A 21,857-nucleotide genomic window follows, 5' to 3' on the forward strand; every position below is an offset into this window, starting at 1 on the left:
GTGGGTGGGGTGCAGATTACCCATGAAAATGGGCTTGTATATTATCTCTGTGGTTTTAAAAACATATATTAACATAGGTCTCATCAGTTAAAAACTATGAGTAATCTTACAAAAGTAAAAAAAAATGCTTACTCTCAGGAGATGATTAAACACTTACATTGACTACCTGTATTTAAAATGGTTATGATTCAATGTCAGACTAATATTTTTTGCATCTATCTTAACTTGTATTTTAAAAGAAGTATATGGAGGTTCTAATGAGAAATTAACTGAAGGCCACTTTGAATCATTATACTGTGGGAATTAAATGATACTGTTTGTGTGTTTTTCTTTTTTCCTTTTTTTTTTTTTTTTTAAAATCACTAAGAGTTCAAGGAAAGCTTGGTTTTCACTGAAAGAGGCAAGAAAAAACAGCTTCTGACTAAATGTCTATGACTTCAGTGTGGGGTGCCATACAACCTCTCTCTCCTCCTGACATATTTAATTAATGGAATGTTCAGTGATTTTTTTTTTTTTCCCTCTTCCAACAGGCCTACTCCGACCCTGAGCAATTTCTCCAGCCTTAGCTCCTCTGACTTTTTATCGTGAAAAACACAGCTAAGCACTTGATTATATTTGGCCATATTTTTCTCTTTCTCCAATTTCTCAAGTTTCTATTTTTAGAAAGTACTTCTATTATAACTTTTTTTAACATCTTTATTGGAGTATAATTGCTTTACAATGGTGTGTTAGTTTCTGCTTTACAACAAAGTGAATCAGCTATACATATACATATATCCGCATATCTCTTCCCTCTTGCGCCTCCCTCCCACCCACCCTATCCCACCCCTCTAGGTGGTCAAAAAGCACCGACCTGATCTCCCTGTGCTATGTGGCTGCTTCCCAGTAGCTATCTATTTTACATTTGGTAGTGTATATATGTCAATGCTACTCTCTCACTTCGTCCCAGCTCCCCCTTCCCCTTTCCCCCTCCCCGTGTCGTCAAGTCCATTCTCTACACCTGCGTCTTTATTCCTGTCCTGCCCCTAGCTTCCTCAGAACTCTTTTTTTTTTTTTTAAGAGTCCATATGTATGTGTTAAAATACACTATTTATTTTTCTCTTTCTGATTTACTTCACTCTGTATGACAGACTCTAGGTCCATCCGCCTCACTACAAATAACTCAATTTCATTTCCTTTTATGGCTGAGTAATATTCCATTGTAAAATACTTCTATTATAACAATGTTCATCACAGTGTCTAGCACTGTGCCTTGAACTGAAGAGCTATTCAAAAGAAAACATTAACAACAAATGTTGTTGATTAGGACCAGTATGAACAACCACATTGTAGAAAAACTTTGAAAAGTAATTCCCCATTTCAAAGGTGTCTTCATTATTCTCCAGTCTTCCAAGAATCAGATCTCACTGACATATAACTCATATTCCCAACTTGAGAACATTCTAAGGCTACATCCCTTCGTCAAAGTTAATTGGGAGAAAGTGTCACTCACCAGAAAATTTCACCTAACTGAAAACTGAACTGAAATGGCCAGGCTCAAAGGGGGGCTGATCTGAATTTCTCATCAAGCAGCACTTTCAGCTATCATGGACAAGACTGCCTTAAGCTGGAAAAAGCTTTGATACCATCAGTTTTACACCAGGATCAAAAAACAATCTGCAACTTTTATTTCAAGGTCTGTTAATAAGTCTCTCCCCTTTTCATCACAGTTATGAAAAACTCCTAATACTTGTGTTGCATGGGAACAAAGCTAGGGAGGACTTAAATTTCAGGTCAATTGGAGATAACATTTTTAAAATACTATCATCGAGATTGATTACTGGGATACCTGGAAACTACCTTCTCCCAAATCAAACAGAACCTGGAGTGATGGTAAATTCAAATCAATAAACCTGTGATAAAGACTATCCTAACAATCTATTTTCACTTATTCCTAAAACTCGAATCACTATGCATGACATCCAAATTCCTACCGCAATAGATGGTTTCTCTGGCTTATGGGAGCAGTGCAGCAATGGCTAACAGGTTTCAGCTCTCTTGCCAGTTTTGGGTTTTTTTTTTTTTAATTTTTAAATTTTATTTTATTTATTTTTTTATACAGCAGGTTCTTATTAGTCATCAATTTTATACACATCAGTGTATACATGTCAATCCCAATCGCCCAATTCAGCACACCACCATCCCCACCCCCCCGCTGTTTTCCCCCCTTGGTGTCCGTACCCCTTGGTGGTTTGTTCTCTACATCTGTGCCTCAACTTCTCTTGCCAGTTTTGATTGCCAACTACTGCCTGCCACACAGTGGAGAGGAGTTCTGAAGTTGCCTCTGGGCTTTGTGGAAGGGAATAGCAAAATCCATCAGCCACATTTGCCAGTATGGCAAACTAGTGCTAATTGCTCTGGGTCCTCTCCCAGAACGTGCATTGCTTGACACACGGAAGGCTATGTTTCAGAACACCCTTTGCAGTTGCACAGGGCCACATGACCAGCTCTGGGCCACTGGCTGTGATCAGCAGTAACATGCTCCCCATCACTGCCCATGTGCATTTGCCAATGCCTCTCTTCCACAACTGTAGTAAACCTCAAGTCTTGAAACAAAGGTGCCACCAGGCAGCAGTGGAGTAAAATGATGAGCCACCCCTTGGAGGAGGGCAGCTCTGGAGAGACCCCTGGAACCACGGTGGGACCTCCAAGGATGAGAAATAAATGATGGTTGATTAAGCCTCAGAAATTTTGTTACTGTTGTTACTATTTTGTAACAATAACCCAGCCTGCTCTGACTTCTACACTGACTCCCAGAGCAGGGATAGAAGGTAGGGGTGCCCAGTACTTGGCATTTCTTAGGGATCACAAATGAATAATCAGGAACACTGGCTGATCTTACATTTAAAACACCCACCAACACCGTGGTGAATTTCCATCTGGCGTAATAAGAATTTTTGTGTCCACACTGCTGAACTTCATTTTGCTCACTACCAACTGTGACTAGCACTTTGGCTCCTACCTGGCTCCTTTATCCTTTCTCTATTCTTTTCTCAAGCACACATATGTTCCAGAGCCGACTTGACATATCATAATAATAAATACAATGTGTCTCTATAAAAAGCAAAAGGAAAAGTTGCCATTGTTGGGGCTCTTTTCAATGCCTGTGAGCACGGTAACATATTGAACTTTTACATATTTCAGTCACAGGGTCACTTGTGGCACCCTGTATTTTTGTAGATGAACTATAGTTGTTGTCAGTCACATCAGGAAGATTCCTTCACATTTCTACTTATCTGTAACAGCAGGCTTCCAGTAGAAAAGGTGTCTAACATTAGAACAAATGTTCATTTGAGAACAAAAGCTTGTGTTCTTCCACAGTGCTTACCAGATGCCAGGAACTGTTCCAGGAGCTTTACTAGTATCAATGCGTTTAACACTCCCAACTGCCTTGGGAGATTGCTACAATTTTTGCTGCCATTTTACACATTAAAAAAATCTAGTGTGTGAGTTTAAATGCTCACAAAAAGCACTGATTTTTTTCTCATCATAAACTAGAGGAGCATTCCCAGATGAAACAGAGAATGAGCAGCTGAATTTCAGGCAAACAACAAAAATCTTTTATGGTAAGTATGTGCCACGTATCACATGGGATATACTTACACGAAACAAATTTTAACTGAAATTTAACAAGAACCAACTGTTTGCGTTTTCCATCTTTCCTTTGCTCTACTCTTCAAATTGTGAATCCTAATAATTTCAAAACACATCCACTGACGAAATGGACATTAAAATACTCTAAAATCTTTTTAAAAATTGCATTTATCTGAAATTCAAATTGATCTGGGCTCCTGTATTCTTATTTGCTAAATCTGGAAACTCAAAATTAGAAGCAATATTTGAAATTTTCATCAATACTCGATATTTTTAACTTATTAAGCAACTAAGCTAAGCTGACTACACATGTCTCCATCAAAGAAAGTTAAAGAAGATATGAGGGAAAACAAAACCTGTCAATCTAGTCTATGATAAAAATAAATGCCAAAAAACATTTCATTATAAAATTTGCTTTTACTTTCCTACTACTCAGCCTATGACATTTGAGAAGGATCCAGATGTTGATATATGATTCTGCCAATTGTCACACTTTATATCTAAATTGGTGAAAATCCTACCTGTGAGTCTCTAAAGCATTCACTTTGTTTGGATTTGGGGGTGAGGTTTGCAAGAAAACACAGAATATTCTTTTTTCTTTTTATTACTTTTACAGCATGAATATTCTAGCTCAGGCAGAGATGAAAGGACATAATAAATAGGAAACACTGCTCTCCCAATGTATGCCTGAAAAAGTCCTTGTCAGTCATACTCAGTAAAGTACATCAAAAATAATGCTTACCATGGCAGGAGCCTGTGCTGAGTTTAACATTCTGGGGACAAACAATGAAATAAGTGTAGAGTGAGACTAATAAAATTTTCGAATCTGAGGTACCTCAGAATAAAGTGCTTCCAGAGACTCTTAATAACACCGTTTTAAACTCTTGGTCTCCCTTACGGGGTCTGTTTCATGTAGGGCCGTGAGTTATTGCCAACAAGCTAATATCTACTCTCAGCACAAGCACAGTATGTCTCCAATCGCCATTCATCAAGAGCTTCAAAACAATGTTTATCTTTCTGCTTGTTGTGAACATTAATAAATTAAGATCTTTAAACTGTCTAGAAAGAAGTAAGAAATAACTGCCAAAAGCTCCGGTGCAGATGATGTATTTACATACATTAGAGAAGTACCATTAACAGTAATTAATGGTGCTTTTACATCTCAAAATGCATTGCAATTGACTGTCGATTTGTTCTGGAGGTGTTTGCAATCATAAAACAAATCTCATCCTAAATGGATACTTAGTAATTTTTTATAATTTTAAACTGTGATGCTCTATTTAACGCTTTAGCAATTACACACTGTTTTTTGAAGAAAGTTTTTTAAATTTAGAATTTTTATTGAACTTTATTAAAGTTAATGAGACTGCATTACTTATGTTCTACCTTAATTCACAATGTTTTTAAAGGTCATGAAGGCTAATGTAAAAATTTTGAAAAAAGCAAATTCAGTCAGTTAATGACTATACAATTAAAACATAATTCCCCCCCCTGCCCACTATATTCTGAAGGAACCCACATTTAGTAACATGGTATGTCTTCATGAGCGGTTTTAAAAATGAAAAGTTTAGGACATATGACCATTAGGAAGTAGAACGGACACAACTGTTGAGAAGAATTTCACTAACCCCTGATTCTCTTCTGACTTGGTATGACTTTTGATTAGAACTAGAGTACGCAGTGCCTGGCAAACTACACTAAAGGATATTTATATCAACTGAACTTCTAAAGAAGTTAAAATTAGAAAAGATATATCCCCTAAGTCAATACATCCTGCAATATTTCACTGGTGACTTAAATCTCATTTTGGTTGAGAAAACTAAGAGTAAAATAGAAAATACATTTGCTCTGAGGGTGCCAAGGCCATATGGAATAGAAATTTGAGCTAAAATAAACCTGTCTGTAGTCTTTCCATGCAAGAAGGAAACTGTAAAAACAGATTTGGGGCGATCCTGATGAGTTACTAAGATATCATTTGCAAGCCTCTTCAATGTCTCTTTCAGTCCACTTTATTTCCACTAGGAACAACTGCTTAACCCTTTGAGAGTAGTTCTCTGTAACAATTCCTCACAACAATATACCTGCAAAATTAAACTGAGTCTCTTGGACCATTCACAGTATGGTAAGAGAGCATATAAGGCAATAATTCTAAATATACAAGAAACAAATATTTCACAATTTTACAAATTGAAGAAAATACGTAGGAGGAGTACCAAACAAACTTGGCATGTTTAAAAATATACTTGGTGCTTGTCAACTCTCAAATAGTACAGACATATTGTTTGTATTATCAATGATAACAAGAAAATCATAAAGAATTAATCATGAGTATCTGCCTTCATCTTAGGATCACAATAACAAGACCGACATGCTGCATTTCTGTTGTGATGAGGCAAAAATCTAACACATGAATCCTATGAAGACAAAGCTAATCATTTTTATGTGTTTTTGAAGAATTCCAAATCAAGAAATCATGTCCCATTTTTGAGATGAACGCTTCCGTCTACCCCACACAACAAAGATGAGAGCATAAAGAGAAATTTTTGATATATGTGAGTAACTAGATATACATATGCCGACTTCAGTAAGGCTCTAATCTCAGAGATAAGGAGCCAGTATAGAAGTGTGTCTCCAGTAAATTAGCTCCTAAAAAATTATAACCTCCTTAATATCTACAGAAAAATCTTATTTAAAAAAATGGTAAATTCACCAAGCACACACCATTTTGTCATTGAACCTTTGATTTCTGTCATTTGGCACTCCTTAATTCCCAAAGACAACATTGATAGAGATGCCTCCAACACCTCATCTGCTCAAAGCAAGACAGTGAGATGGTATCCAATACAAGACCTAGACATTTCAACTCCATTGTCACTGATACAAGGGAATATGAGTTCCAGGAAGGAAAAACTGAATGCCATGCTCGGATTTTTGCCACTGAGAAAAATCTACTCTAGCATGTGTTGTATGACACTGATACTTACTTTGAGTAGGTTTTTAAAATGATACCTGCTACAGTTATCATGGATCCATGCATCCTTAAAGTCTTACAGGTTACAGAATGAATAGCAGGGGTAAATATTTTTATAAGCCACATGGCACTGTCGTCGTTTTATTCCCTGGAGGAAGAGATACTTTTCCAACTATTACACTACCTTTCTATTCCTGGGGTCAGCTGAATCTGGTCATGATCCTGGACAAAACCTGTGATGGAGAATTGGTTTTCTGTGATGGAGATTCCTGGAGCTCATACTCTGGATGTGTGCAGACTTTTAAGGCAACCATAGCCAATCGAGGTAGAGAAGGGGAGGGCACTGCTATTTGCAAGACACATGCAGGTGGTGCTCGATCGTGATGATCAGTACTGATGATGACAACAGCTGCTGACATTTACAGAGGGAGTGCAATGTCACGTACAACATGCACAAGGCTTTAACATGTCACCTTACCATATCCTCACAACACCACTGTAACTTAAAACTATTAGCAACACAACCTCACGGATGAAAAAATAAAGGCACAGTAGCTACCTGGCCCAAGTTCACTGGGAGTTGAACTCAAACCTGTTCATTTACTGAGCCCATGCTGTTCATCACCACAGGGCCAGCTGTGTAAGGAGTCAGACTCAAGTCAGTTGCCACTCCACCTCTCATATAACCTTGGCCAAGTTACTTAACCTCACGAAGCCTCAGTTTCTCCATTTGTAATGTGCGGATTATAGCACTACCTGCCTTACAGGTATCAGAAAAAACATTTCAAACTTGGAAATAGACAAACGAGATTACTGGATTCCTTTAATATGGTGTTTCCACTGCTGGGTGTGACTTTCTGTTTACAGGGCTATTTTACAACTGATGGGAGACAGTAACTTGTGTGAGCTCTTATGGACCAGCAGGACATTATCCTGTTCTGTATCTGGCTCAACAATCTATCAAATCTCACACACACACACACACACACACACACACACACACACACACACACAATCTCAAATAATTTTTGGACTGATTTTAACATCTTACTAGGTCCCTCACCCTCTTAAATTAATGAGCTGAATAAGATCTTAAATTGTGTTTATATTTGCACAACAGCCATGAAGTTGCCCTTCTGAAAACTGATTTTTAACACTTGACTGTTCTGAGAATTAAGTGAGATGATGCATATGAAATGTTCAGTATAGGGCCTGTCACATATGATTCAATGAACGTCATTTGTTAACATCATTGCTATGATCGTCTCAATAATTGTCACCACCACTACCATACTATTTAAATTTTTTGATGTTAAGAATTGTTTCTGTTTACTCATATTCAAATATGAACAGTGAACAGTTAATAACTAGTTCTGAGAATAGTTCCAACATTACACTGAAGCCACTTTATAATTTGGCCTTGAGAGCAGTTATCTTGCAAATTACACACAGTACAGAAATGGAGTTATTAAGGGATCCACTTTCGATGCACAGAAGGTTGTGCATCAGCCGGGCTGCCATCACCTTTGTTAAACAGGATTCATTTGAGTGATAACTGACAGTTGTTTCCCTTTCTAAGTGATTGCTCTGTAGTTCCATTATGTTCTGTCAAGGAAGTACCACTCATTAATTACCAATAAACTGAGTCCCAACTGTGCTTGCAGGAGAAGGTTTGGAACTGTTAATCTTGGGGTGGGGAAGGTGGCAGGAAGAGGAGAACTCCACCCGGCCAGGTGCAGGAGACACATGGCGAGAGGATGTTATTACAGGCATGGGCGGGGAGGGACAGAGCTCCTGGGAGGATGAAGACCTCTGCTTTTGAGGCCCCTGGTATACTGAGAAAAGCAGAAAGGAAGAAATCTCAAACCAGGGGTCCACTGGTATGCCTACATTTAAAAAAAAAAGCAAACTTTGAACAGGAAAAAAAAAATCAAAATAATTAAGATATTCCTAAGGTAAAGACAGAACTTTAAAAATTTTTTTTTAATTAATTAATTTATTTATTTTGGCTGCTTTGGGTCTTCATTGCTGCGTGTGGGCTTTCTCTTGTTGCGGCGAGCGGGGGCTACTCTTCGTTGCGGTGTGCGGGCTTCTCATGGCGGTGGCTTCTCTTGCTGTGGAGCACGGGCTCTAGGCACGCGGGCTTCAGTAGTTGTGGCACACAGGCTCAGGAGTTGTGGCTCATGGGTGTAGTTGCTCCGCAGCATGTGGGATTTTCCTTTATTTTAAATTCAAAGTGCGTGGCCGGTGAGTGGTCAAGAGGTACGGCAGAGGGCTTTTTGCATTCCAGCTAGAACACTGCTGTAACTCTCCCCTTTTGGAAATAATATCTAAAATCTAAATTGAGGCTTTTTGTGAAAATGCAAAGCCCTCACCCCTCAGACCCTGAGCTCCGACTCTCAGTGAACCATCTGGTATCCTGTGCCCCAGAGCTGGGCTCCTCGCCTGCTTGCTTTGTCTTTCACTACAGAGCCATTAGGAGGCTCTTTCTAGAGATTCTGGGAGACACATCCTCGTTGCTCTCCCACTTCTTCCATCAGCCAAGTTGCATCCACAGCCACAACGGTCTTTTGGTTTCTCCAATTCCTGCCATGTATTAACCTACTATAACTTTTCTGAACGCATTTCATCACACAAGCTATCAGTCGGTTTCACATTCAAGTGTCTCGCCTCATCAATAAGACTGCACCTTCTCGAGGACAAGGACATGGCTGCGAAGGATAATTAACAATTACAGAGGGCCACTGCTTTGAAATCTGTCTGGCCATGTGGGCACTTGGCAGAGCAGACAAGCAAGAACCACCTTAGTTTATTCCTCCAGCATTCCTCTGCCACAGGAAAGGGAGACCATTGCTTTTTTAAAATGTTTTAAAGGTATTTGTGGATTTCTGGCTTCAGTAGAGCCCAAGACCTATCATCAGAAGCCTCTGGACTCCCTGGTACGTGCAGACATCTGTTGGTATCTGAGTCCCTGTTCTACAGTGCTTTTAAAAAGAGGACCCTGGGTTTCCTTCAGGATCAACGGAGAGCAGTGCTCTCTCCAAGAGACTGGTGCTGAAAGGTGGGAGAATATAGTGAACTGGGGCAAGAGGCCAAGAATTGGGTAGAGGTCAAGGTCAGCCAAAGGCCAAGTGAGAAAGACTAACAGAACCAGCTAATCAGTAACGTATCGGGGCACTGAAGCAGGGGTAGGTGTGACAGAACAGGGACAGACCAAAAGGCCTGAGGGACAAGGGCAGAGACGGGAGGTGGGCACTGCAGGCCTATTCTGTCAGCTCCCGAGGAAGGGAAGAGCTTCGGGAAACCAGAGAATACAGGGGGCTGCAGCTCAGCCCAGCTTGGCTTTAATAAGGCACAAGCCCCAAGGCAAAAGCACTCCAGGCATTCTGGAAACACAAAGGGGCACCATTAGAGGAAGGAAAATTTCAAAAAATTTAATTTGGAATTAATTTCAAATGTATCCCCAAATTCCACGAACCAGAATAGCACAAGGAACACCTGTCTACACCCCAGATCCATCTTGAGTTAACATTTTCCCCATCTGCTTATCATTTGCACTTTCTCCCTATACACATACTGTTTATTTCCTGTCCTTATTTTGAAAATAAGTTTCATTCAGTGTGCACTTAAGGACAATTTCTCTTATCACCACAATACAGCAACCAGCTTCAGTAAATGTAACATTGGTACCATATTTTAGCTAATCCACCATCTTCTTTCCCAGTTTTGTCTATTAACTAGTGAGGTCCCTTATGGCATTCTCCCTGTCCATTGTAAGATCTAGTATAGGCTCTCATTTAGTGCCCCGTCTCTGTAGTCTCCTTTGATCTCAAACATTTCTTTGACTTTTTTTGTTTCACAATATATCCCCACTTGTACCTTCCACATACTTTTTTTTTTTTTTTTTTAATAGAACTATTCCTTACTGGGGTTTCTCTGATGTGTCCTGGAGATTGGATTCGGGTTATGTATTCCTGGCCCCAAAACTGTACTGGTCACATTGTGCCCTTCTCAGGGCATCACATCAGGAGGAACATGATGACTGCCCTTCACTGGTGATCTTTCAATTCTCATCACCGGTCAAGAAGTTGTCAGCTTTCTCCACTGCAGAGTTCGCGGAGAGTCGCCACAGTTTCCTGCTTCAACAGTGCTTGGACGGAACCCGGCACTCGTTACCCGCTCCAGCCGGTCGCCCAGCGCCAGCCCTCGCCACCACCTCATGGCGCCCTCCGACCGCCCCAAGCTCCCCGCTGCCCCCCGCCATGACGACCGTGTCCCACTAGCAGGGGCACCAGCACCTCCGCCAGCACTACCACCAGCAATCGGAGGCCACCGTCAACCACCAGATCAACCTGGAGCTATATGCCTCCTACGTCCACCTGTCCGTGTCGTACTATTTTGACCGCAATGATGTGGCTTTGAAGAACTCTGACAAATACTTTCTTCACCAATCTCGTGAGGAGAGGGAACATGCTGAGAAACTGATGAATCAGCTGCAGAACCAACGGGGTGGCCGAATCTTCCTTCAGGATATCAAGAAACCAGACCACGATAACAGGGAGAATGGGCTGAATGCAATGGAATGTGCGCTACACTTGGAAAGAAGTGTGAATCAGTCACTACTGGAACTGCACAAACTGACCACTGACAAAAATGACCCCAATTTGTGTGGCTCCATTGAGACTCACGACCTGAATGAGCAAGTGAAATCCATCAAAGAATTGGGTGACCACATAACCAACTTGCCCAAGATGGGGGCCCCCAAATCTAGCATGACAGAGTATCTCTTTGACAAGCACTCCCTGGAATACAGTGATAATGAGAGCTAAGCCTTAGGCTGGCTTCCTGTAGCCACGGGGATGACTTCCCTGCATCAAGGCAGTGCATGCATGTTTGGGTTACCTTTACCTTTGCCGTAAGTTGTACCAAAACATCTACAAGTTCTTTCCTTAGTACCATTCCTTCAAATAAAGTAATTTGGTACCTCCCCCCCCCCAAAAATAAAATATTCTGATTGTGTATTAGACAGGACGAGGATTTAGTTCACTATGCTTTAGTTACACACTGACAAAGTATACACATTTTTAAAAGCTTAAAAGTGTGTTTTGTTTGTTTTAAATAATGACACATGTTTAGGACCAGCATGTAATTGTTCACTTTGCACCGTCTACCACTCTGGGCTGTGAGCTTTTATTATGCAAAAGCTGTGGTCTGTGAGCCATTGTTTGTCTGCGCTCCTTCCGGCCCTCTCAATAAAACAACACATACAATAACCAATAAACACGCTGCTTTTAAAATGTGGTCCAGAAGTGGTTTTTCACATTTTGAAGTGCAGCACAGGCTGTTTAAGCTAAGAGACATTTGAAATCAATTGATACAACATACACGCTTTTACAGTTGAGAAAATCAAGGCCTCGGGAGGAAAAAGTGCACAATGTCATGTAAAACAACAGTTCTTTACGAATGATTATAGAATCAATTTAAGGGGCCATGGCTGGCATATTTTAAATTGAAATAAAAAATGTCTGAGTGCTCAGCATATAGCAACGGTAAATACTGTTTGGGGCAACTTTTGTTTTAACTACATGTGTTTATGAGTATGTATGCTCCTCTTTGTTGGGTAATGATATTAAATCTATTTCTTACTGAAGGTTATGGTTAAAAACCTTTAAAAAAATAAAAACTCCACGAGAACCTAGGTCTTCCAACTTAAGAAGCAGTAATCACTCTACTAGAAAAGTTCTTCTTTAACTTCAGTGTGAAAATAAATAAAGGTTGAAATGCAGTTTCTATTTCAAAAGGTCTGGGTTGGGATCTGAGAATCCGTATTTTGCATAGGCCTGTGGGTGATAATAAGCCACTGGTGTTGGCTTGTGGACACCTTTGAGAAGCATGGTGGAAACGCTATATCCCAGGAGGGACCTAGTTTACTATGAAGGATATCTACGTGAAGTAGGTATTAAATATATATATTTTACATTCGTTAACAATTTAAATATGAATAACTAATTCTTGGAAATGTTTAGATTAAAACAAAACCCAAAAAACCTTCTACAGAGAATCAGCTCAACTCGCAGCCAAGAAAACGCGCTTACTGTGACAGTCCTAAGAATGTAGGGACTTCTAGTATTCATGATATGCCACACATGAAAACCAATGCACCAAGAATCCTGAGGGTTGGGATTAGTTCCCCCAAATTACAGATGAGCAAACAAATTCAAACATCTTATTTTGTCCAAGGTCATACTGCTTGAGAACAGAAGGGAATGGATTAGAACCTAGCCAATTCCTAAGGTCATGCTTCTGTTATACTCACAACCCCACACATGGATATTATTTGTACACATAAACATGCTTTAGACATGACACATATACAAATATGCACGTTAGCATTTTTCTAAGCAGCCTACAGTATTTAAGAGTCAGAGATCAGTGAGAGGAAACGAACGTGTTCATCAAACTCTAGAACTGTGTGCCTTCTGATGTGGCTCAGGCAACACCATTAATATTGTCAAAATTAAAGGGGTCTCTTCAAAACAGTCCCGTTCGACTGTGGGAGGGGAGGTTAGAAGGCTGGGGGTGGGGGAAAGAGAGCAGCAAATGACAAGCACTACAAACAAGATTCCATCATCTACAACTTAGATTTCATGCAGTACATTTAGTTCAAACCCTGGCACTTTATACAAATAGCTTGTCACGTAAAGTGCAAACAACTCTTTTGACAAAGTGATACGGCTTTGGAGCTGGGTTAACTTCTCTATATACTGCAAAGCTCTTTAAGTGACAAATGAAAGCAGAGTCTTGAAATTACAGTGATATGGAATTACCGCACAAATTCTTTCTGGTTTGATGGGGATTGTGGGGAGGGAGCAAAAGGATAGCATTCTGCAATTAATTAAAAAGAAAATCCGAGAGGATATGAAGTCAGATTTTTCTAATCTTGACTCTGTAAAATGGATTTTGAAGATACTGGCACAAAATTGAGATATGGTCCCAAAAACTTCAAATGAGATGTACAATGTTGTTTAAAGATCTGTCTGAAGTGCTTCTTTTGACCTAAATTATGCCCAGCATGGGTGCAGTAATTATCTCTGCTAGAGATGTTTGGTGTGCTGGCATTGAAACCTTTCGATATGTTTGATAATGTAGCTTTTTGTGTACACACACTGCTTTCCCAAGCTGTCTACATCAGTGGCATGTTCAAATGAAGCCAAATAATTTAAAAGGCTCTGCTTTCACACTGGCTTTATTTAGCTTGAATAAACATTGCCAGTCAATCTCATATAAAACCTCACTTCATAAATGCAGCTGCCCTGTGCTCACCTCTTAATAAGGATTTGTACAAAGAGACCGGTTGGGCAACATAGCTCTGATAGATGATTAATAAGAAATATAGGATTTCTTTCTTAAAAATCATACTATGACCATAAGAGGGAAAATTCATTATCCATAAATCAAAAGGAGCAAAGGATTTCAGTTGTATCAGAAGCCTTATCTGACTTCAATCTGACAGTTAACTTTAGGCCGTAAATGATTAAATAAAAGTCTAAGTTCACCCAAGCCTGGCAAAAATAAAACTCAAAGCCCAGAAACTTCAAATAACATAAAAAGTCACAGAATTTTCAACCTCAAAAAGAAATGGAGAGGAGATGTATGATAGGATGGAAACTGCGATTTCAGATGGAGGGTCTCTTTTGCTGTTTGTGTTTTTCAGAACTAGATTTAAATTTTGCAATACCTTCCAACAGAAAATAAGGTTTTGAGAATAATGTGACCGATTTTAACTTTTTAAAGAAAACTTTTAAATTGAGATATTGCATCTATAAAATGTGGCCGCAAAATCTTTAACATCCCTTCCAGTGACAGGTAGGGAGTCTATCTCCTTGAGTCTGGTGGGCTCGGTAAGTACTCTAACCAAGAGAATTCAGCCGAACTTACTCTGCCCAGGTCTTAAGAAACTGTTGTGTCCACTTACTCCCTTAAAACACCAGCTCTTAAAGTCATGAACTGTTCTAAGGTAAGAAGTCTGACCATCTTGAGGTCAACATGTCCCGAGAAAGCCCATTTAGATAGCCCCAGGGGGTGGGGTGGGGAGAGAGAAGGCGCAGGGGGGAACCTAAGTGACTTTCTGCCATTGGAGTCGCCCCAGTCGAGGCACCAGAGTTTACTGGGTGAGATAAGCCAATCATCCTTGCACTGCCCTTTGCGAATCCCTGACCCACACCATTGTGAGATATAATACCAACAAACTGTTTTCAGCTGTTATGTTTTTCAATGGTTTATTACACAGCAATAGGTATCCAGAACATAGAGTAAGGTGGAATAATCTTAAGGGTGCCACTCTGCATTTTTGCGTATGTATACACACAGGTAACCAGGACCCAGACAGTGAAACACTGTGTTTCCATGACTCCAGAAGACTCCCTCTGCCCCTTCCCAGACAGTGCCCTCAATAAACTACCCCCCACCTACACACACACACACACACACACACACACACAAGTGCTATTCTAACTTCTATCACCACTGGTCAGTTCTGTCAGTTCTTGAATTTTCCAATACAGTACATCATACAGTAGGTACTCTTCAGTAGCCAGCTTCTTTCATTCAACTGTCTCTGAGATTCATTAATGTTGCTGCATGGGACAGTAGGTGGTATGTTTTCACTACTGTGGAGTACTGCATGTTACAAGTCTACTACATTTATCCATTTGGTGACTGAAGGACATCTGGGCTGCTTCTAGTTCGGGCTTTTCTAAAGAAAGCTGTTATGAACATTCTTCTCCAGTCTTTTGATGGATAAATGCATTCATTTTGGGGGTATAAACCTAGGAGTAGGGTTTCTGAACTTTGGGGTAGGCTGTATGTTGACAAAGGATTAGTTCAGATTCTGACTACTTAGGGATCTGCTCATCAGGGTTGTGTTGTCATTTCTTCTGTCCCTGCTTCTAGCAAATATTGAGAAATAATCATGCCAAGCATTAAATTAAGCTATTTATGATTTGTCCTTCCATATTTGACCTCTCCTGACTAACTGCACAATAGTATTGTGCTCAACAATGTCTACTGTCATGAAGATGACACTGTTCTTGGAAAAATCCTGTCAGGCAAAGTCAACCTCTAAAATGGCATTGTAATAAATATGCAGAAATGTCACTTTTTGCATTAGTCCAAAGGTTTTGTATAGCTTAAAGATATGTGCAGTAAGCTAACTATAAAAATAGTAACTTGACAGTGGGTATGTATGTGTGTGTCAAAATAATATTACTCTTTCTGGGAGTATGGAAGAAAAAATGACACAATATCCACCCACACGATTTTTATAGATCTGCCTCTTTGCCAGATGTCACCTTTTATAAGCTGCTTTATAAAAACATGACACTATAAGTGCAATAGTGTGTTTATTGCTTGATAAACTTTAGTAATAAACAGGATTGGCTGGAAATTAAAGCCTTAGAGAACCTATTCATTAAGCATTTAGGACAAGTGAATAAACAAAAAATGCAAACTACTAAGTGCTCAATGTATGCAGATCAAGGTACTGGCAGCAAGCATTTTTTCTCAGAAGGTATGTCTTACAGAAATATCTGCCAGTTTCCGTGCCATTGAGCTAAACACATTACAGCCATACCTAAAGGATGCCGCTTGCAATGCTACAAATTTGAGTGAAATCCAGAACCTTAACAATCGCCATAGGCTCACTAGAAACACGTTAAGCCTTTTTCTAAAGTGTTCTGTAACTCAGCACAGCATATCTTACGTGTGGCAAACGGCATTTCCAACAACTATTTTTCTGAAAAGACTTCAGGAATTTCTTAAATAGCACACACTCACTATTTTCTTTATTGGTGGGGTATATATAGCAGTGTTTCTTGAAGAATACCCTGAGGATTGTGGAATTATCTATGACTGGTAAAAATAGACATTCCAGAGTCCACTCTTAATTGACTGAAACAAAATCTCTGAGGTAAGAGGCCCAAGAAACAATGTTTCATTAAGTGACTCCAAATGATTCTTATTCACAATAAAATTTGTAAACCATAGCTGTACAGGAATCTTAAAATAAATTTTCAGGGCAAAGTATATGGTTCCAGTAATGTGTCAATTTTAAGTGAATAATATATATTCTTAAAACTTTAAGATACAATTTTTTACTCAACTTTATATTTTAAAATAATCAAACAACTTGTATCAATTTAAATTACTTTTTCCTTATAGGTATGTATGAGGCTCAACCAAACAAAGTCTAGTTAAGGACTTTTGAAAATCAACCCCTGTAACAAATACATACATCACTAAACTTTTCTGAGGATTCTATTTACTCTGGGACTGACATTTGTAATCTTTGATAAACATGAAATGTGGCAACTCTCAAAATGAAACCATCCCATTATCAGAGGGTCTGTTAGAATTCCTGTTTCTCATTAGATTTTTCTATTGTTTACTCTTCACAATGAATCCCATCCATACCCAAATTTCATGGATACTGCAATACTTAACTGCCACAAAGCGACCAACATGCAGTTTGCGTGGGATGGAACCTCATAAAAATGCTGCTCATAAAAATATTAAAATAATGGTATTATTTTTCTGTTAACAAATCACTGCACCAAGGAGACAGCTAATATGTAGGAGAAACTGTCAAAACTCCAAAGGTGCTATAGAACATTAGTACTGGGAATTACTAATCCAAGATTCCATATTGGCCACCTAAAAAGGCTCAACACACCATGACACAGTGCAGCGACAAAGCAGTATAGGACTCTCTGGACATGACACGTACTGAAAATCACCACCCCCCTATCAAATCACAATAAGAAGCAAAGAGTGCCTGCCTCTTTCCTTAGAAGTTAAAAGGAAGATTTTCTTCTCTGAAAAGAACAGCACTGAATCAAGAGTGAAATAGAAATCAGAAAAATAAACTATGGGGAAAGTTGAAGAGAAAGGTATGGGATTAGTAGAGGGAAATGTTCCTTCATGAAAAGAACCTAGTTGTTTAAAGAGAGAAAGAGAAAGAAAGAAAAAAAGCCTTCAGGAAGCAGTGAAATATATCAAGTAAATTCCACCCAAGTCCCAAGTCTCTATACTTTGGGCCTTGTCAAAACACATACACCTCATCAGAAGGGTCAAAACCACAATTACTGGCATCCTGAACATGTGATGTGATGGAGGGAGCATCACATTCCTCGTCAGCAGAACCATACTCCTGCTGGACTATAGTACTCATTACCTGACATTTTATGAGTTTACGTATCTCTGTATTAAGTTCCTATTAGTGCTGTAACAAGTCAACTATAAACTTCGTGGCTTACAACGACACAGATTTATTCTCTTACAGTTTTGGAGGCCACAAGTCTGAAGTCAGTTTCACAGGGCTGAAGGCAAGATGTTGACTGGGCTGCTTCCTTCTGGAGGCTTGAAGGGGAGAATCCATTTCCACGCCTTTTTCAGTTTCTAGTGGCGGCCTGTATTCCTTGGCTTGTGACCCCTTCTGCAATCTTCAAAGAGCATCACTGCAATCTCCGCCTCTGTTGTCACATTTCCTTTTTTCTAATGCTGACTCTCTTGACTCCCTCTTACAAAGACCCTTTGATTATGCTGGGCCCACCCAGATTATTTGGGGTATCTCATCTCGAGATTCTTTTTTTGTTGTGTTTTGGGCTTTTTTTGATTTTTTTTTTTTTTTTTTGCGGTACGTGGGCCTCTCACTGTTGTGGCCTCTCCAGTTGTGGAGCACAGGCTCCAGGCACGCAGGCTCAGCGGCCATGGCTCACGGGCCCAGCCGCTGCGCGGCATGTGGGATCTTCCCGGACCAGGGCACGAACCCGTGTCCGCTGCATCGGCAGGCAGACTCTCAACCACTGGGCCACCAGGGAAGCCCCTGTTTTATTTTTTAATAGATCTTTATTGGAGTATAATTGCTTCACAGTACTGTGTTAGTTGCTGTTGTACAACAAAGCGAATCAGCCATATGCATACACATGTCCCCAAAGCCCTTCCCTCTTGAGCCTCCCTCCCATATCCCCTATCCCACCCCTCTAGGTCATCGCAAAGCACTGAGCCGACCTCCCTGTGTATGCTGCTGCTTCCCACCAGCCAACTATTTTACATTCGGTAGTGTATATATGTCAATGCTACTCTCACTTTGCCCCAGCTTTGCCCTCCCACCCCATGTCCTCAAGTCCATTTTCTCTGTCTACCTCTTTACTCCTGCCCTGCAACTAGGTTCATCAGTACCATTTTTTTTTTTTTTAGATATCATATATATGCGTTAGCATACGGTATTTGCTTTCCTCTTTCTGACTTACTTCACTCTGTATGACAGACTCTAGGTTCACCCACCTCACTACAAATAACTCAATGTCGTTTCTTTTTATGGCTGAGTAATATTCCATTGCATATATGTGCCACATCTTCCTTATCCATTCATCTGTCGATGGACGTTTAGGTTGGTTCCAAGTCCTACTGTAAATAGTGCTTCAGTGAACATTGTGGTACATGTCACTTTTTGAATTATGGTTTTCTCAGGGTATATGCCCAGTGGTGGGATTGCTCGGTCATACGGTAGTTCTATTTTTAGTTTTTTAAGGGACTTCCATACTGTTTTCCATAGTGGTTGTATCAATTACATTCCGACCAACAGTGCAGGAGGATTTCCTTTTCACCACACCCTTTCCAGCATTTATTGTTTCTAGATTTTTTGATAATGGCCATTCTGACCGGTGTGAGGTGAGACCTCATTGTAGTTTTGATTTGCATTTCTCTAATGATTAGCGATGGTGAGCATCTTTTCATGTGCCTCTTAGCCATCTGTATGTCTTCCTTGGTGAGATGTCTATTTAGGTCTTCAGCCCATTTTTTAACTGGATTGTTTGTTTTTTTGACATTGAGCTCCATGAGCTGTTTGCATATTTTGGAGATTAATCCACTGTCTGTTGTTTCATTTGCAAATATTTTCTCCCATTCTGAGGGTTGTCTTTTTGTCTTGTTTATGGTTTCCTTTGCTGTACAAAAGCTTTTAAGTTTAATTAAGTCCCATTTGTTTATTTTTGTTTTTATTTCCGTTACTCTAGGAGGTGGGTCAAAAAAGATCTTGCTGTGGTTTATGTCAGAGTGTTTTTCCTATGTTCTCCTCTAAGAGTGCTATAATGTCTGGTTAAGTGTTTAATCCATTTTGAGTGTACTTTCGTGTATGGTGTTAGGAAGTGTTCTAATTTCATTCTTTTACATGTAGCTATTCAGTTTTCCCAGCTCCACTTATTGAAGAGGCTGTCTTTTCTCCATTGTATATTCTTGCCTCCTTTGTCATAAATTAGGTGCCCATAGGTGTGTGGGTTTATCTCTGGGCATTCTATCTTGTACCATTGACTTAAATTTCTGGTTTTGTGTCAATACCATACTGTCTTGATTACTGTAGCTTTGTGGTATAGTTTGAAGTCAGGGCGCCTGATTCCTCCAACTCCATTTTACTTTCTCCAGATCGCTTTAGCTACTCAGGGTCTTTGTGTTTCCATACGAATTCTAAAATTTTTTGTTCTAATTCTGTGAAAAATGCCATTGGTAGTTTGATAGGGATTGCATTGAATCTGTAGATTGCTTTGGGTAGTACAAGTCATTTTCACAATATTGATCCTTCCAATCCAAGAACATGGTATATTTACTTATCCATCTGTTTGTGTCATCTTTGGTTTCTTTCATCAGTGTTTTATAGTTTACTGAGTACAAGTCTTTCACCTCCTTAGGCAGGTTTATTCCTAGGTATTTTATTCTTTTTGTTGCAGTGGTAAGTGGGAGGGTTTCCTTAATTTCTCTTTCTGATTTTTGGTTGTTGGTGTATAGGAATGCAAGATTTCTGGGCATTAATTTTGTATCCTGCAACCTTACCAAATTCATTGATTAGTTCTAGTAGTTTTCTGGTGGCATCTTCAGGATTTTCTGTGTATAGTGTCATGTCATCGGCAAACAGTGACAGTTTTACTTCTTCTTTTCCAATTTGTATTCCTTTTATTCCTTCTTCTTCTCTGATTGCTGTGGCTAGGACTTCCAAAACTATGTTGAATAAGAGTGGCAAGAGTGGACATACTTGTCTTGTTCCTGATTTTAGTGGAAATGCTTTCAGTTTTTCACCATTGAGCACGATGTTGGCTGTGGGTTTATCATATGTGGCCTTTATTATGTTGAGGTAGGTTCCCTCTATGCCCACTTTCTGGAGAGTTTTTATCATAAATGGGTGTTGAATTCTGTCAAAAGCTTTTTCTGTATCTATTCAGATGATCACATGGTTTTCATTCCTTAATTTGTTAATGTGCTATATCACATTGATTGATTTGTGTATATTGAAGAATCCCTGCATCCTTGGGATAAATCCCACTTGATCATGGTCTATGATCTTTTAATGTGCTGTTGGATTCTGTTTGCTAGTATTTTGTTCAGGATTTTTGCATCTATGTTCATCAGAGATATTGGTCTGTAATTTTCTCTTTTGTGATATCTTTGTCTGATTTTGGTATCAGGGTGATGGTGGCTTCACAGAATGAATTTGGGAGTGTTTCTCCCTCTGCAATTTTTTGGAAGAGTTTGAGAAGGATGGGTGTTAGCTCTTCTCTAAGTGTTTGACAGAATTCGCCTGTGAAGCCACCTGTTCCTGGACTTTTGTTTGTTGGAAGATTTTTTAATTACGGTTTCTATTTCATTGCTTCTGACAAGTCTGTTTATGTTTTCTAATTCTTCCTGGTTCGGTCTTGGAAAGTTGTACCAAGAATTTGTCCATTTCTTCATGGTTGTCCATTTTATCGGCATATAGTTGTTCGTAGTAGTCTCTTATAATCCTTTGTATTTCTTCAGTGTCAGTTGTGATTTCTCCTTTTTCATTTCTAATTTTATTGATTTGCGTCCTCTCCCTTTTTTTCTTGAGTCTGGCTAAGGGTTTATCAATATTGTTTATCTTCTCAAAGAACGAGTTTTAGTTTTATTGATCTTTGCTATTGTTTTCTTCGTTTCTATTTCATTTATTTCTGCTCTGATCTTTATGGTTTCTTTCCTTCTACTGACTTTGGGCTTTCTTTGTTCTTCTTCCTCTAGTTGTTTTAAGGGTAGGGTTAGATTGTTTATTTGAGGTTTTTCTTGTTTCATTAGATCAGATTGTATTGCTGTAAACTTCCCTCTTAGAACTGTTTTTGCTGCATCCCATAGGTTTTGGGTCATTGTGTTTTCATTGTCATTTGTTTCTAAGTATTTTTTTAATTTCTTCTTT

The 21,857-nt window shown here is 39.4% G+C and overlaps 2 protein-coding genes across 2 annotated transcripts in view; one reads left to right on the forward strand and one right to left on the reverse strand.

Annotated features, from left to right (window-relative positions):
• The window catches only part of LOC103080574 (ferritin heavy chain-like), a 133,581-nt gene extending 122,148 nt beyond the window's left edge, over positions 1–11,433 (forward strand). The window contains 2 exon segments of the mRNA XM_082930965.1: positions 10,715–10,811; positions 10,814–11,433. Coding sequence (XP_082787091.1) covers positions 10,715–10,811; positions 10,814–11,433 — 717 coding nt within the window.
• FHIT (fragile histidine triad diadenosine triphosphatase) overlaps positions 1–21,857 on the reverse strand; it is an 813,394-nt gene that overhangs the window by 574,511 nt on the left and 217,026 nt on the right. The window lies entirely within an intron of this gene.

The sequence above is a fragment of the Lipotes vexillifer genome, unplaced genomic scaffold (assembly GCF_000442215.2).
Source record: "Lipotes vexillifer unplaced genomic scaffold, Lipotes_vexillifer_v1.1 scaffold212, whole genome shotgun sequence".
Classification (NCBI taxonomy): domain Eukaryota; kingdom Metazoa; phylum Chordata; class Mammalia; order Artiodactyla; family Lipotidae; genus Lipotes; species Lipotes vexillifer.